The sequence below is a fragment of the Urocampus carinirostris genome, chromosome 2 (assembly GCF_059441175.1).
Source record: "Urocampus carinirostris isolate Australia breed hairy pipefish chromosome 2, RoL_Ucar_1.0, whole genome shotgun sequence".
NCBI lineage: Eukaryota > Metazoa > Chordata > Actinopteri > Syngnathiformes > Syngnathidae > Urocampus > Urocampus carinirostris.
The window spans coordinates 51,158,047-51,176,167 of record NC_142350.1 but is presented as its reverse complement, the minus strand read 5'-3'; the positions used below and the strand labels follow the sequence as shown (position 1 = coordinate 51,176,167).

At 40.8% G+C, this 18,121-nt stretch overlaps 1 protein-coding gene across 1 annotated transcript in view; it reads left to right on the top strand.

Moving 5' to 3' along the window:
• The window catches only part of ago3a (argonaute RISC catalytic component 3a), a 52,405-nt gene that overhangs the window by 21,256 nt on the left and 13,028 nt on the right, over positions 1 to 18,121 (top strand). Inside the window, exons 2-16 of the mRNA XM_088327029.1 lie at positions 7,378 to 7,549; positions 7,625 to 7,745; positions 7,826 to 8,034; positions 10,814 to 10,950; positions 13,203 to 13,337; positions 13,397 to 13,484; positions 14,469 to 14,616; positions 14,693 to 14,812; positions 14,893 to 15,036; positions 16,017 to 16,150; positions 16,237 to 16,421; positions 17,275 to 17,434; positions 17,515 to 17,605; positions 17,675 to 17,869; positions 17,946 to 18,080. Of these exons, the coding sequence (XP_088183155.1) occupies positions 7,378 to 7,549; positions 7,625 to 7,745; positions 7,826 to 8,034; positions 10,814 to 10,950; positions 13,203 to 13,337; positions 13,397 to 13,484; positions 14,469 to 14,616; positions 14,693 to 14,812; positions 14,893 to 15,036; positions 16,017 to 16,150; positions 16,237 to 16,421; positions 17,275 to 17,434; positions 17,515 to 17,605; positions 17,675 to 17,869; positions 17,946 to 18,080 (2,174 nt within the window). The remainder of the gene's footprint in view (positions 1 to 7,377; positions 7,550 to 7,624; positions 7,746 to 7,825; positions 8,035 to 10,813; positions 10,951 to 13,202; positions 13,338 to 13,396; positions 13,485 to 14,468; positions 14,617 to 14,692; positions 14,813 to 14,892; positions 15,037 to 16,016; positions 16,151 to 16,236; positions 16,422 to 17,274; positions 17,435 to 17,514; positions 17,606 to 17,674; positions 17,870 to 17,945; positions 18,081 to 18,121) is intronic.

Sequence of the window (18,121 nt, the reverse complement as noted above, 5' to 3'; positions counted from 1 at the left end):
GAATCATTGTCCGATACACCAGAGAGTTGTTTCCCTTATTGTGTTTTATTTGCTCTTACTTATATCTTTCAGGATGAATTCCTGTTGTCTCTTTTCTTTTAAATTAGTCTCTGTAACCGTTAGTCGAATAACGTCATAATGAGATTAAATGGAATGCCTTTTCAGATGTAAGCCTATCACTGGTCGTCTACTTATTAGGATTCGGCGTTCTCACTGCCGCGATCTAAGTTTGATTCTCATTGCATCGATGTTTTGCAATTGTGGTCAGGTATATTTTTCGACTGATCAGTCATTGCACAAATATGGTAATATATACCACTGTAAAACCTAGTTTATAACACGCACCCAAACTATAAAAATCCGCATTATACAAGAATGAATATGGTAAATTCCCCCCCCAAAAAAGGTCAAACAAAATCTCTGCTTGAGTGTCTAATTGGGGTGCACCGAATTTTCAGTTTTGTCCAAAAGAAAAAACTAAACCGAAAAGAGTTATGAAAGATACATGTTGAAATGACGTCTAATGTATGGTGAGCCGTGTGAAACTGGCGTTCACTGAGGTGGAGTTTGTACTTGTTGCAGCTGTTTATTTTTTATTACGCACACAAGAAGGAAGGAGATGAAGGTCAAAACAGGACCCTGCCAAGTTATTGCCAACAACACATTTACTCAAAGGTTGTTGTGTCTCCTTGCTTTCATGTTATTAGCCGTAATTTGGCTAATATTTATATGCTAACAATACCGAGCTAGCTGTCCACGGTTCAACAGTTTTAATTCAGAAACACATAGTTGTATGTGACATTCAATCCGTCGGTATGGTCGATTGGCTGGTGCTACTCGATGTGTGTATAATCTTTTTTATGTTGGCGAAAATGCGATTGAGACTCGTTTGTTGCATGAGACTGTGCAAATTACTGCACTCAGTAGCCTAGATGGTAAGGCGCCCGCTTTGAGACTGGGAGGTCGGTGGTTCGCGCCCCGGCCGAGTCATTCCTAAGACTTAAAAAGTGGTCGGCGGCGCCCTCTGTTGGCTGCGGCTGCATCGGCTCGCTACAACGGGTCAAGGTGCAATCGACATTTCGTTCTGTGTACATTGTTACACAGAATGACAATACAAGGAAATTATTATTATTATTATTATTACTTTCATCAGTTCCCTAATTCTATCGCTGTAATTATTCATTATCCTGTGTTTTAAGTCAAGTCATGTTTATTTGTATAGCCCTTAATCACAAAGAGTCTCAAAGGGCTGCACAGACTTTTTGCAAGCCACAGATTTTTATTACACCATCCCCTGATCTAAAACCTACATAAGGGCAAGGAATAACTCAAAAACTTCAACATGAGGAAAATGAAGAAACCTTTAACGGACCGCACATGAGGTAATCCCACTTCCAGGATAACCGGGCTGCAACAAATGTTGCAATAACAAATAATACACAGATATTGTCAACATAAGATATAGGTTATTCATATGCTACAGAATAGAAGTGTGTTTTAAGCTTAAATTTAAACATTTCCACTGAGGTTGCAGATTGAATCTCTGGGGAAAGAGCACTCCACAGCACCCGGACCCGAATAGAGAACGCTCTCACACCTGCGGATCTCTTCTTGGCTCTTGGGATCACTAGTAGACCAGCATTTTCAGAGCAAAGGCTCCGGACCAGAACAAAGGGGGAAATTAAATCATTGGCATTTGGTTTTAAGAGCTAAAATGCTCCAAAATTATGCCCTTGTAAAAAATAAAAGGGAAAGATAGACTTATAAGTGCAGCAGCTACAAGCCATTTATTTTTCGTAATAACGAGACACTTTACTTAAAGTAGAATTAATTTGATAGTATTATTTGCATTTTTGATATTTTAGCAGTTTTTCTTTATTTGTGGGAGGATTTTTTTGAAAGCACTTAATATTTTTTCTTTCAGAAAATTGGAGAAAAAAAATTATGTTTTAATTTTGACCCCTTTTGTGCAAGTTATTGCAAAATAATTGGTCTTTTTTTTTTTTGCTGTTTGTTTTTTGTGGCTTTTTACTTGGTCATGGCACAAAAAGGACACTAACCAATCACTAACACAAGGAAACCGCAAAGAAATTGCACACAAACAGCTTCACAATGCAATATTATAATATACAATTATGTGGGAACCTCCTGCGTGGGTTCAAATCCAGCTCCAGACTTCCTGTGTGGAGTTTGTATGTTCTCCCCGTGCTTGCGTGGGTTTCCTCCGGGCACTCCGGTTTACTCCCATATTCCAAAAACATGCATTTCAGGTGAATTGGCCGGTCCAAATTGTCCCTAGGTGTGAATGAGCGAGTGAGTTGTCTGTCCCTGTGTGCCCTGCGATTGGCTGGCAACCAGTTCAGGGTGTCCCCTGCCCACTGCCCGATGATTGCTGGGATGGGCTTCAGCACCCCCGCGACCCTACTGAGGATAAGCGGTGTAGCTAATGAGATGAGACAATTATGTGTCAAAAGGGTGTAGGCTGAAGCAGAAGCTTTTAAGTCCCTATCCCTATTCCATTTTTTTTTTCTCAGTGTTGCTGCTAGTCAGAGGGGTTACAAGTACAGCTATTTTTTCACATTTCCAGAATGTATTCAGAACCATTTTGTACGAACATAAGCCCAGTATTAGCCATTCTTATTCCAAAACCAAATCTGAAAAAGAAAAAAAAGGATATTTAATGTCGAAGTGTGCATACATTTTTTGGGAAACCTTGTAATCGTTGGGTTAATCAGTGAAATGCTTGATTCTATTTTTAGCTCTGGAAGCTTGGGTGAACGTATTTTCCATTAAAATTATATTTCACTTAACATCCTGACTTGCTTCACTTTTGCATTTATTTAAACACCCTGGTTCTAAAACCAAGTACACAGAACATAGGAGTCTTTATGTTTTCACCCAGAAACAAGGCGCACAAGCATTCATGATTGCAGGAAGCAAAAGAATGCCACCAGAAATAATCTTGCGGATAAGACACAAGCGCAGCAGGAAAACAAATTGCAGCATTTTTGTTGTTATCAAAGTATGTTCGAATTTGCCTGCTGAATGTCACATCTGAGTCTTATTAGCCGGATACTGTGACGCATGCCTCGTTCTGTACAAACTAATCTAGCTAGTACTCAGCAGTGACATTCAGAGCTCGCCGTAGATGAGTCAGTCAATATGCGGAAAATTTCGGGACACTTACTGCGATAAATAAGACCACAACCTTAACACATAGCCTATAATAACAAAAGTTGACTTGGTTTAAGACGAACTTTTCTATTCTCATTTTGACTTTGACACACCTGTATAAAGGAATATCCATTTTAATTTTGTTGTCTTTTCTCAAACTGCCTCCAGCAAATAATCATGAAACGGTTCATGCATTTTGTATGCATTTTATTTTATTACGTATTTTTTTTGCGTGAAAGTCCTCTAGAGGAGCAGTGTTTTAACTTGAGAAAACCCAAAGACTTGTGTTGTTTTGGTAATTCCCCCCTCTGCAGAGGCCTCAATCTACCCTCTGTCCATGCACATGTGAGTCAAATCTATGATGAATCACTTGATTTACTGGTGCTTGACTTACTAAACTCCCCATTTTTATTGAAGTGGGGCAGGGGAGGGGGACTACAAGAGCCATATTCAAATACTCTGGTGACTCAAAATGTTTTCTCAAGCATGACATGGCAGCCAAGACTCAGCAGACACTCAAATAGTTCCGGCATGTGCTCCGCACGTTTAGGTTTTGTTTTTTGTTTTTTATAAAGAGAGGCAAAGTGGATGCACAGTGACTCATGCGTGAGACATCTCTGAGCAATAAATATCTACGATTCCAATAGAACAGACTCACAGCTGTATGGGTGCTTTTGTTGTTGAATTTGAAAATGCCACTCACCGCTTATCGTGCTATGAATTCCCGTCAGCTTTATGGTTGACATTTGGAATTACTTCCGTACACAGTCAGATGTGTTTATCAGTCACTGCGTGGTAACTAGCTTTGTTTACCCTAAAGCTAGGAGTTTCTGATTTGTTTGTTTTATCTTTAGTGAACTCTTTCGTTTTGGTGCTGTATTTTCAGAGGTGGGTAGAGTAGCCAGAAAAGTAGGGTTACTTCAGAATAATATGGCTCATGTAAAAGTAAAAAGTAGTAATCAAATAATAACTTGGGTAGAAGTAAAGAAGTACTTGGTGAAATATCTACTCAAGTACCGAGTTACTAGCAAACGTCTTATTTATATTTATATTTTTAAACAACCATTTAATCAGATCATCAAATCACCAATACCCACCTAATCAACAATAAATTGCATTTAATTTAAAAATAGAATAAATATACTAGGTAAATTCAAGTACTTGAATAAACAATAAGTTTATAATAGTATAAATCGAATTAAAAAGCACGAGTAGCACATTAGTAATTTTTTTTACACACTTTGCAGGCAGAACAAGCTAGCCCAGGGATCGGCACCCCAACATTTTGGAAGAGCCATATAGGACGTAAAAACAATTTGTCAGGAGCCCCTCCAAAAATAAAAGCCTTATGAGCCATATAATGAACGCAAAACATGCTGCATGTATCAATATCAGCCAGTTGTCAAAATGATCCCACCTAAAGTTCATTGATGAATTATATAATGTTTTTTTTAAATAAAATTGAAGAAATACAATTTTAAAAATATATTTTTATGTCATTTTATTTTGCAGATTGTAAAAAAAAAATTGCATAATGTGTTTTGAAAATTTAAAGTAAATAAATAACATTAATACAATTTATTTTCTATGCAGTCATTTTTTGCTTTTTATCCTTGGGTTTCATGGCAGATAACACAGCCGCCGGTTTTCTTTAAGCCGGCCACCTGCTTGGTATTTCACTCTACCCCTTTTAAAGAGGCGGAGCTTGGGCCGCACAGTGGCTCTCACCGAGGAGAAAAAAAGACAGCGTGTATGTATGTAGTTACATAGAGGGGATTCTGAGTTTTGCCTAATGTAGCAGAGTAGGAGTTTTGTTTCTTCTTCACAAATCTACTCAAGTAAATGTAAAAAGTATTGTGACTAAAAATAACTCCCAGAAGTACAAAATGACCCAAAACTTACTCAAGTAAATGTAACTCGTCACTAATGTTTTATCTCACTACTAACTTTGTGTTTATGATGGGTATCTAAATGTTTATCCTGATTTCTGTTGCACTGTATTGCCCTTCGATTATCAGTGATGCCCTTAGTCGCCAATTAAGTCTCGTCTGCAATCTAATAACAAAATAACATGCAGTATAAACATTCACACAAGAGTTACTGTTGGTCGCAACTCACACCGTTCATGTGCATACACAGACTGACTTAAAAGCACACTACTTCAAAGCAAAAAGGTCCCCCATCTGTTGCCTCCTCCTTCCTCAAAGGGACCAACAGCAACATAGGTAAGATATTACACTGCCTTCCCCTTTATGAAGCCCAGCGTCCAGAGGGGTAAACAAAAACATCTTCAACCACCTAGGTATTTCCCTCAATCTCTGGGGTAGGCCCAGGACTTGGCCAAGTCCATTTCGAGGCAAGCAAACTCTACCCGATCTTCCGTTGATCGCTGTAGATTCATTACTGGTGCTTCCCCCTGCGGACTTCCCACTTCTAATATTGTGGTGTTACTGGTGGCTACCTCAGAATCCCGCTGAGAGCTTTACACGCTGACCACTTGTCAGGATGAGTACCCCAGCTCCCAAGTTCACCACAATATTAATAGATAGATACTTTATTCAATATTTCCAGCTTTCAAAAAGTCTTGACCTAATATGCAAGAACCAGCCACATCTGCCACCCAGGCTGAATGAGTTGTTAGGTCTCCCAGGACGAACACAACTGTCCTTCTCTCATCCGAGATGTTTCGTTGGTCACGTTCCTCAGTTCTGTGTCATCAGTCAGCGACAGCACCAATCTCACGGCTTTCGTTTCATTTGACCACCATTAAGTCCCAACGACTAATTCCCAACTCCAATTACCGGAGAACTTGAGCATTTTAACGGCAGGCCATGTGATATAATATCCGCACCAATCACTCCTGACGGGCTTTGAAAACTGGTGTTTTGGGCACCGCATTCGGTGAAGCTTGATGCGAGCATATCAATTGCAAATACAAAGGGATTCTTGTTTAAGCGCTTGGTCGGCTCCCTTGGGTAGTAAACCACCCATTCCTTTGAGCGTTCCAGACGAGCGGCGGCAAATCCGAAACTTCTGACACCAATGTAATGGCCCTCAATGATAAATGATGCACTCAGTCACTGATAAAGTCTTGACGCCAATTTAACAACAAAGTAACGAACAGCATAAACAAGTACATAAAAGCTACTGTTGGTTGCAACTTACACCGTTTACGTGCAACCGGACTGACTTTAAAACTCACTGCAAACCACAAAGATTCCGCATCTGCCACCTCCCCCTTCCCTCGAGACACGTCTTTTTTTAAAGGGATGATGCGGGAACACAAGCAACAGCAACAAAAGTAACGGACATTACAACACTTTCACCTGCACACACCAGAAGTAGAATTACGTAGTAATTATTAAGAGGATACAGGTCCCTGAAAAGAAGGACTAACGGGCTCAGAGACAATTTTTCCCCAGAGACATCATCACCTTAAACAAAATATCATGCCTATGCATAGAAAATATATATTTATAATTATTTTTTAAATTTCTTTTTTCAAATGTTGAAGCTAGCGCCATTATGCTATTTTCATTTCACTATTTTTCTGATGCACTTAAGACCTAGGCCAGTCCAAAGCACTGCATTGTGAATATTGCTAATCCATCCAAATATTCTTTAATATTCTTTTTCTTATTATTTTTCTTTTTAATGTATTTTTTTAAGTGTGTTCTGTTTTTACTATTGGGCAAGTGCAAAGGGGATTTGATTGGATGCTAGTTTCTTATTTTGCCTTCCTGTTGTTTGTTGTTTTGATAATTGCATCATTGTCGCTTTTGGCCAATCGTGTTGCTGTCTTTCCCATACCCTTTAGGCTTTATATTTTTTTTGTAACCATGAAGATTTAATAAGAAGAGGAGGACCGGAGGAGAGCTTTAGGAAGGGGTAGAATTCTATTATCTGAACGCTCCTCTCGCGGCTCTCCTTGCATGTTTAAAATCCATTGAAGTCTTCTTACCTTATTTGAGTTTCTATTTAAGTTTGAACTTAACACTTTAATTGTATGTTTATCTTCAAGTGCCCCGTCTAATCTCGTAAACGTTATACACTAAATTGTTATCAATAACAATAAATACAAATTTTATTCTAAATATGGTAGATTGAATTTATCATCATTAAATTATCTTAGATCATTACTATTGTTTTTTTGTTTTGTTTTTTAAACCCTCTTAATGTACTCATCTTCTCCTCTGACCACAGGAGCCGTTGGGGCCCAGTCCCTGTTCGCCATGCCTCAGCGGCCGGGTTATGGCACGATGGGCAAGCCCATCAAATTGCTGGCCAACTGCTTCCAGGTAGAGATCCCCAAGATGGATGTCTACCTCTATGAGGTGGACATCAAGCCTGACAAGTGCCCGCGGCGAGTCAACAGGTAAGCATCCACCCTTCCTAAAGATTTCAGTGTGACATTTCCGAATGAATTTCCAAATTTGCTGTGGTCTCTCAGGGAGGTGGTTGACTCTATGGTGCAACACTTCAAGGTGACCATCTTTGGGGATCGCAGACCGGTCTACGATGGCAAGAGGAGTCTGTACACTGCCAACCCGCTTCCTGTGGCACCCACAGGGGTTAGATAATTCTATAGTTGACAATTACTGCACCAAAAAAGCCAAACTGTCTGACTTAACCTAACTGGCACTCTTCTAAGGTGGACCTGGATGTCACTCTGCCAGGTGAGGGGGGAAAAGATCGTCCTTTCAAAGTGTCAATCAAGTTCATTTCCCTGGTGAGCTGGCACATGCTTCACGAAGTGTTGACGGGTCGTAGCATGCCCGAACCCCTGGAGCTGGACAAGCCCATTAGCACCAACCCTGTGCATGCCGTGGATGTGGTGCTGAGACACTTGCCATCAATGAAGTGAGTGTGAATAAACTTAAAGGTGGGGTGCGGCATATGAAAACTTTCTCTCTACCACCATCTCATGGCTTAAAGTATTGATTGCAGCCTTGGTCAGCCTTTTCATGATTTGCGTGCAAGTGCATGCATTTCCGAGACATGCTTGAATGAACTATTCTTTTTTGATTTTCTTTGAGGGTTTGTGTTGGCGTTTGGACTTTACCAGAAGCAGGCTTTTTTCTATTTTCGCCATTTTTATGTTCTACACACAAATGGTAATAAAAAAAAAAAAAAAACAGAATGACGTCTCTCTCCAGAACTCCCCCCAGCCTCGAACCTAATGTGTTCCGCTTTTAACAGGTCTGACAAAAGTAAGATAAAATGATATAGGTGTCATTTCAAACAAATCATAAGGGCTCTTTAAACTCTGTTGGGCACTATTAACACATATTTAATGGAGAAAACATTACACTTTTAACTTTTTTAAGAACACCTAAAACAATGCACCCCACCTTTAGTAAATGATGACTCTTTATTCTGCAATTCTGAAATGCTAACTTACCTTTTGCAATGAATTTAAATTTGTTATGAATTTTACCTTTTTTGGTAGGATAGGTCAATCATTCAGTCTAAACAAAATACGTATCAATTGATAATGGACAATAATGTTATTGTATCGGAGGTAAGATCTTAAGCCCAACTCCGAGGGGTCACCAATGTAGTGCTTGCGGGTACCAGGTAGCCCCGAAGATCACTGGTAACCCCTGGACCCATCCATCCATTTTCTTTACCGCTTATTCTCGGTAGAGTCGCGGGGTGCTGGAGCCCATTTCAGCAGTCTTCAGGCAGGGGGCAGGGAAGATGCTGATCTGGTTGCCAGCCAGGACACACAGAACCAGACAACTCGCTCCGTCACGCCAAGGGACTATTCTGACCTGACTATCAACCATGTTTTTGGAATGTGATAAGAAACCGGAGAACACTGGAGGAAACCCCTCACAGGCTCAGGAAGACTATGCAAACACCGCATTGGGAGACCGATGGCTGGAATTAAACCCGGGACCTCTGCACCGTGCCAGCCACCCCTGTTTTGAGAATAGCTCACCAGTAATAGGTCATTGTTTTTTTCCTAGGGATTTACATTACCTTACTGGCATTTGAAATCATTGACTGTGTCCTTAAATTTGTGATCATTTCTTCTTTTCAAAATTAGCCTATAATCTCTGTATGTAAATCACTCGGTGCCCTTACACAAGACAGACGTTTTAGTGTTTGAATATTTTGACCATTTCATTTTCACTATTTCAACGCTACTTCTTATAATTACCTGGGAATAACATACTAATAACAAGGTAACAACACAAAAATAACATGGTACGTTATAGGAAAAACATATCAGATTGGTAGGCCTTCTCGATAAACGGTGACAAAAATGTAGGTCTGGTCTTAAAAACATTAGTGACCACTGGTGAAGGGCGTCAATATCATCCACAGCCATCCAAACGGAAATCAAAGCAAGCTCATTTGCTCCTGCCAGTCCATCTTCTATCCCAATATTACTTCCCTAAGCTTCAGCAGGTAATATCACCATGATATCTATCAAGCTTTATCAAAAGGTTTCGCGATCCATCTTTCATTTTAGAGTAGCTCCGTTATCACACTGGCATCCTCACACATTGGAAAATGTGCGGCCTTTGCACCTCAGTGCCACTATGTAGTATAATAAAAGCTCAGACATTTTTATGTTTTCTCGTCCTATTTACAGTAGATATGATTCAACCTTTTGAGTGTCTTTCGTCATTCAATTTTTTCTGAGTTCACTCAGGTAGTGGTTGGCAACCTTCTGTGTTCCAGACTAGTTCATTGTCTGACAATGTTTTCACAGCCCTGCCCAAGTACTGCATTAAAATGTTTTTACATTTTCTATCATTATAACAATAACAAGAATAATAACAATTGTGACTTTTATAATAATAATATCAAAAATAATGAGTGTGAAAAGGTGGCATTAGCTCAGGAGTAAGAGAGCTCGTTTTGGGATCAAGAGTTGGCAGGTTCGATTCCCGGCTCCTCTGTGATATATGTCGAAGTGTCCTTGGGCAAGACACTGAATCCCCAATGCAGGTATCTGCCTTGCATGGCTGATGCTGGTTAGTTAGTGTGTAAAAGGGAAAAGTTTGAAGCACGTTGTAAAGCGCTTTGGGAGGTCATCATTGACTTGAAAAGCGCTGTATAAATGCAGACCATTTACATCCAGTCTGCTGTGTAGTCATGTGAAACATTTAGATGTCCTCGCAACATTGCACCAAACTCGCATCCTTTAACCTTTTGAGCCACTTACCCTAACGATGGTTGCTGGGATACTGGGGCCATCCCAGCGAGGTTTTTGGAATGAGGGAGGTAATCTGGGTGCTTGAGGGCACATGTATAACACTCAAACACCACACAAGGAGGACGGTAGCTGGAATTGAACCTAGGACCTCTGAACAGTTAGGCTGACGTGCTAATACCAAACCCTTTCTGGTCGCTATCGTAATGTTTAACACACGTCAACCTGCGTGCCAAATGATTGGAAATGGAAGGTGTAAGGACTTCTAATGTCAGTGAAACATAATGGAACTTGAATACCTTTCTGTAAGGCCTAGTTCCGATCCTCATCCTGGTGGTTGTCAACCATTGCTCTAAGAAACAGGAACCAAAAAGTTGTACCGCATTAGTTATGTTGTGATGACTGGGACACTATGTCAGTGGAATTATGAAACTAAGCAAAATATTTGCTAAAAAATGATTCTGCTTTTAGGTATACCCCGGTGGGCCGCTCCTTCTTCTCTGCTCCGGAGGGCTACGATCACCCACTGGGCGGAGGACGGGAGGTGTGGTTTGGCTTTCACCAGTCTGTGCGCCCCGCCATGTGGAAGATGATGCTCAACATCGATGGTAAGCTCACAGCGGTTCAGACTTACATGCAACAGTCCATTGGCGCTTGTGCCACTGTTGGCTGAAAAGAAGCTAAGTCCTTTGGGTTGGTTGGAGCTGACTAATTGGTTTCCATGGAAACAGGGCAGTGTGTGGTTGTGTGAGTAGGGCTGTGAGGTTGCAGGGTGATTGCCCTAATGTGTCACATTTTTTTTTTATTTTTTTTTTTTTAAAAGATGCTTTTGGACTGAAAGAGATAGCCTTCACGTGTATGTTGTCAGTTTGTTTCTGTTGGAGAGAGTGAGTAAACGGTGTACGTGTGTTCGGGGCGGTGTAGGCGAGTGTTTGTCTGTGAGAGAGTGTGACGGCCACGTGTGTGCAGGGCTGGCCACGGTTTATTTGCCTTGGGGCCTGTTTCTTTGGATTTAAACCATCTAGTTCTCAAAGGTATTCCCAAATTCTTAAACGTCCAATTTGAGGAAATAGTACAGGTTTTATGCATATGATCTGTAAGTATTTCGTGTGTATAGTCTAATTATTTTCCGAGATGATGTATTTTGAAGACAGCTTGTCTCATCTTTGACTTCCTGAAGTTTGACCTCAGGGTACGACCAGCACGCTTGCAAGCCAGTCACTCTAATAGTTTACATGCCAATTAGTCAAAGAGGTTAGGGCAAGCAGCCTAAAAGAGGCTAACTGGAAAAAAATACATGGAGAGCCACCAAAGGGGTTTTAACCGGGACAGATCAACAAAAGGTGGCCACAGCAGCCAGGCTAACCAGGAACCAGCAACAAAAAGCTGGAGCTTGCTGAACAAAATTATACCAACCGTGACACAACTCTCGAAGAGCCACAATCGCCTAACTCCAAGCAGAAATGAGCGGTATGTAGTCACTGTTCACTACAATCACTGTCTGTTTCTGAACTGGCCTCACCCGTTGTGTTAATGGGTTTTGACATTTTGAAAATGTTGCTCCCTTCAATGACGTCACAACTTTGCAACAACCCCAACTCCTCCTTTGTGCAACTTATTCACTGGCTTGTAGTGTTTTCATATTTGAAAAGCTAAATTGGTCGGGAGGAACTCTTCTCCAGGAAAACGGCCTGTTTCCCACAATAAATAACACACTTCTAGACTGCCACTTTTTTCTGTCAAATAAATGTACAATGAAGGAACAGGCTCCAGTTTTACATTCAGTGTGTTTTACTCATAACCCGAGTGTATGCGTGTTTATGGGTTCATATTCCCCCAGTGGTCAAAGTGGTGCATCATGGCAGATATATATGAGTTCACTCGTTAAATATTGGTGTTACAAATTCTTGATGACGGAAGCATAACAACCTGTCTAACCTTCCTGTATTAGATAGCTTGCTAGTTGCTATCACGGGGAGCTAATGTAGCAGTCGACAAGCAAGAAATAATTAAATTTAAAGGAAAGCTAAGCATGAGTCTGTTTTAAAACTGTAGGAAAACTGTTTTCACCTGGTCTTTTACCATGGACAAAGACTTTGATGACCCGGCCCACTTTCATGGAACTTGTGTGTTGTATATTTGTGTATATACTAAGGTGAACAGAGAGGAGGTGAGCAACTTAATCAATTAACAAATCATGCTTTTTTGGGATAGTATATTTTAAATAATTAAAAAGCAACACAAGCCACCTTGATTTCAAACCATATTCCACCTTACCCTTGTCCCTTGAATCCCCATTTAGCGTACCTACTGATTTCTCGTCATTAACAAAAACAATACAGTATTTATACTAAAGATCCCTTTCATAAAGGCCTGGACTACATACACAATATTAACTAGACAGATTTTATAATAAGACAATCCCAATGCCTATCATATTGAGAACGCATTTGTGCTACTTATCAAACATATCCTTCATTTTTGGATTACAAAAATATAATGCAGGTTGTCTTACCTTTTGACAGACCATTTAAAGTGGTGTCGCCTGCCCATTTCTCTGAGATGGTCAAATAAAGAAAGAAACTTGTGACATGGCCATTATGCAAATCATCTGGACTGTAAAGTAAAAATAGATTGCTCACAGGCTCATTTTTAGATTTGGGAAGCTCACAAAGGATTTCCTTGGTGGTCAATTTCACGCTTGATCGATGGACAGTCACTTGAGTAACAGCTATAACCCTTAAAGTTGTATGTAATTAGAACACTTTTTATGCTCTGCTTTGATAATGGCTGCTTTATTTGATTGATGTCACTTTAGTAACTATACAGCATTTGACATGTTTGTTCTTTTATCTGGTAGTGTCTGCCACTGCCTTCTACAAGGCACAGCCAGTCATCCAGTTCATGTGCGAAGTGCTTGACATCCACAACATAGACGAACAGCCCCGCCCTCTCACCGACTCACACCGGGTCAAATTCACCAAAGAAATCAAAGGTAAATAGTCGCTGTAGGAGACTTAAAACAAAACGTGCTCACTTTGTTTTTGTCTTCAGGCTTGAAGGTGGAGGTGACGCACTGTGGAACCATGCGAAGGAAGTACCGTGTCTGCAATGTGACCCGCCGGCCAGCCAGCCATCAAACGTGAGTCACGATTAGGGTTTTGTGGTCATTTGGATGGGAGCGGCTGCTCATCAAAAACCAGAAAACCAGACGCTTGTCGACTGGCTCATTATGGAGCTGGTGTGAGTCATCCAGCAGGGAGCCAGCCCTTAAACGTTTGTCGTCTTAGTTAAATAATTAATAAGAATTTGTAATTCACTACCAGCCGACTTTAATGGAAAATACAGGTTCTTTTTGTACAGTATTTTCTTGATTTTTGCTGTTAATCTGTTCCGTTGGTAAGTGAATAACTACAAAATCCAGGATAGTACCACAGTGCTTTGGGACATAAAAACAGCGAAGCACTGTGGGACTTGGAGTTCAGAGGCAAATGATACACCCAACATCAGTTTTAGTCGCTAAGAAGGCCTTATGTGTATCTGTTGGTTTCACAAAGACCTATACATTTTATTTTTCCCACATGGCGAAAATGCTACAGTCAACTTAAAGTGGATGCACAAGTTATTTCCATCCACATATAGTATATGTCCATGCTGTTGGCAAGGCACACAGCAATGGGGCCCACATTTGGGTCGAGAGCAAACAAGCACAGTACCTAATAAATTTTGGTGAGTGACATGAATAAAATCATCCTTTTTAATTCATGTCAAAAGTTAAATGAGTAAACACCGTTTACAGTATTATCATGATGACGTGCTTGCCCCCCTTAACAGATTCATTGCAAACAGCATAGCTAAGGGATTATTTGTATGTCACTAGTCATGTAAACAATCAATTTTAATTTCTCCAATTCATGCCCAGGAAACAGAAGGCAGTTTTCTGATAGGTTCCTGTGTACTCGCACTCTTAAAGTGCCGCCGAAACCTCGGCATAACTAACATGAAAGTCAAACCGTGATATGGTGATGGGACACTGTATTTTTGTATTTTTTTTTAATCGGCCCAAGAAGCAGATAGCCACGAGTTTATCGTGGGTGTTCATCGCCACATTTTTGCCTTCCTGCAGGTTTCCCCTCCAGCTGGAGAATGGCCAGACTGTGGAGCGCACCGTAGCCCAGTACTTCAGGGAGAAGTATAGTCTGCAGCTTAAATACCCCCACTTGCCTTGCCTGCAGGTGGGCCAGGAGCAAAAGCACACCTACCTGCCCCTTGAGGTGAGAGTCCCTTTTCTTCTAAGTACATTGAAACAACCACAGGGGGAAAATAACTAAGATACTCCCGTTTGTTTAGGTGTGTAACATTGTAGCCGGTCAGCGATGCATCAAAAAGCTGACAGATAATCAGACGTCCACCATGATCAAGGCCACAGCTCGTTCGGCGCCCGATCGACAGGAAGAAATCAGCAGACTGGTGAGACCCACGGAACAAATCTTTGTCGTCTTTATTTTCTTTATTTCAAAGCTGACCATTCTTACATTTTCCTGTCTTAGGTACGAAGCGCGAATTACGACGCTGACCCCTTCGTCCAGGAGTTCCAGTTCAAAGTGCGCGACGAAATGGCTCACGTGACAGGGCGAGTGCTACCCGCCCCCATGCTGCAGTACGGCGGCAGGGTGAGCACAGAGCACTTTATGGTACCCTTCTTTTAAATCACACCCATTCTCTCGTGTTTTTGTGTGTCGTACTGTCCCCCCCACTTTTTGTAATGGGGAAACTAAATCGTTTGTTGTACGTTTTGTTGGTTCTACCTACTCAAGGCTTAATTTCAGTCTGAGCCTCATTATGAATTAACACATGTCTTTGGTCATTTGATAGGATTTGTTTTATGAGTTTTACAAGTAAATTTTGGAAAAATGCTTTGGCTCATACAAGAGTTTAATTGTTTGAATTTTTGTGGAGACTGGAAAACAATGTGCTTTTTTAAAAGTTGGCAGATCAAAGTAAGCTTGGTTTTGTCACAATGCTGTGGATATATATGCAGCAATGTGCTTCCATGTGTTTGTGCTGTGAACTGTTTGTTTTTTTAAGCATTTGAAGCAGCTTGGATTGAGAAAAGTACATTTTAAACTTGACTTCAGTCTCCCTTTTTCCAAAATCTATCACATTTTTCCATCAGAATTGTACACACATGTTAAAAAATTGGTGAAGCAACGGAAATACTTTTTAGATCAGCAGCATGGTTCCCGCAGGCACCAGTGTATAAAATAGTATATAACTTCACCAGCTAGCCCCCTAAGAGCACCTGAGTGCCCCGCAGACTGGTTGTAAAGTTTTCCAGTTATGGGTCATTGTGATTTTCTAGTAAGTTGGATTTCTAACTGGCATGAAAAGTCTGTGTCTTTGTTTTGCATGATCAATTCTTCCAAAATTATTTACAAAATTAGCCTATAATTTATGTTTATAAATCACTCAGTGCCCTTATATAAGGCAGATGTTCTACTGGTTGACTGACCCTATTTAATCTAATAATAACATATAAAATCTGGTAGCCGCTTCAAAAATGTTTGTGATCCCTGTTCTAGATGCATTGTGTAATGAGATGTGTGTTTGTAAATGTCTACATGTTTTACTTCAATCAATAGTCCACACAGTGAGACTGCACCTGTAATTTCAGAACCGCACAGTCGCCACGCCCAGTCACGGCGTGTGGGATATGAGGGGCAAGCAGTTCCACACGGGTGTAGAAATCAAGATGTGGGCTATCGCTTGCTTTGCTACTCAGCGGCAGTGTCGGGAAGACATTCTCAAGTCAGAAAATATAAAAACCTTGAGTTTTGAATGATGCGGGCATGGCGGTACTAATGTAAAACCGAATGTAAAAAATGTCTGCCCAGGGCGTTCACAGACCAGCTACGAAAGATCTCAAAGGACGCCGGCATGCCCATCCAGGGCCAGCCGTGCTTCTGCAAGTATGCACAGGGAGCAGACAGCGTGGAGCCAATGTTTAGACACCTGAAGAACACATATGCCGGATTGCAGCTCATCATTGTTATTTTGCCCGGAAAAACCCCTGTTTACGGTAAGATGATTAAAGTATTAACGTCATAAACTGTAACACAGGGATGGGCAAACTTTTTGAGCCGTGTGCTGCATTGAGTTAAAAAGTGAGCAAAGTGGTCAGAAAAGATTGATTTAATTTTTTTGTATCTGCTAACACGAAATGTCGTTCTGATACATTGGCAATGCATCAGGAAAAAATATTTTCAATATGCCTTCATGAGTTACTGTACATGCAGAAAGGTAAATGTGCATATATCATTTTATATTTGTTTATTAATAGATTATTTCATCAAATTCATCTTTGGTCATAAATAAATAGAATTATTCATAATTACGTTGAAGATACAGTCAACTTTCACTTTAAAGCGCTCAGAATTTAAAAAAACTACATATCATGCACTCAATTTTACAAGAATTTACACAAATTCAGTGATTCCTTTCCTAAATGAACCATATACATGATAAAAAATGCAAATAGCGAAACATGTAAAATTATAGAAATCACATTTACATTGTCTAAATGTGCACAACGCAGTACAATGTTTTATGAAAAATGTTTTTTTATGGGGAAGGCCCATAGGGACATTGAGGACAAGTGACACAAAAACAATACTTTTATGTGTAGTAAATAATCAAATATACTAGCAGACTGGAGGAAAAGGCCGAGCAGGCCGTAGTTCCACCACTGCTGTAACAGGTAGCAATGATTGTCACTATTTATTTTTACACAATGGTTCACCAAAACATGGTTTAAATAAAAAATAAACATTTAAATCTAAGATTACATGCCGAGGGCATACGAATTAACTTCCTTTGACCTTTCTTTAAAATGTTTGAACGTCCCACTGAGTTTTTTTTATGCCCAATTTTAGCCGAAGTGAAGCGTGTGGGAGACACTCTCCTGGGCATGGCCACTCAATGCGTTCAGGTGAAGAACGTGGTGAAAACGTCCCCTCAAACCCTCTCAAACCTCTGCCTCAAGATCAACGTCAAGCTGGGGGGCATCAACAACATCCTGGTGCCACACCAAAGGTAAGCCTTCTTGCACTTATTTAACACTTTAAATCTTATTACAGTAGCAACAACATCTTGTTTTGTGTCCCATTCTACAGGCCGTCGGTATTTCAGCAGCCAGTTATCTTCCTAGGAGCTGATGTTACACACCCACCTGCCGGGGATGGCAAGAAACCCTCAATTGCAGCAGTGAGTTTGATCATATAAATTTTAGTTCACTGTCGAGGATACTGGTATAATAATTTATGTCTCCTCCAGGTGGTAGGTAGCATGGACGCCCACCCTAGCCGGTATTGTGCCACAGTGCGGGTGCAGAGGCCCCGGCAGGAAGTGATCCAGGATCTGGCCTCTATGGTGCGCGAGCTGCTAATCCAGTTTTACAAGTCCACACGTTACAAACCCACCCGCATCATCTTCTACAGGGACGGAGTGTCTGAAGGCCAGTTCAGACAGGTCTGGTTCATTTTTAAAGGGGGAGTTGTTATGTGCTGATTTATGCATGACGCATTTGGTTTTTTTTTTGGTCCAGGTGCTGTATTACGAGCTGCTGGCTATCCGTGAGGCCTGCATCAGCCTGGAGAAGGAGTACCAGCCGGGTATCACCTACATTGTGGTGCAAAAGCGCCACCACACACGCCTCTTCTGCGCCGACCGCAACGAAAGAGTGAGTCACATCCCGACATGAACATTTTGTGTCCTTTGTTC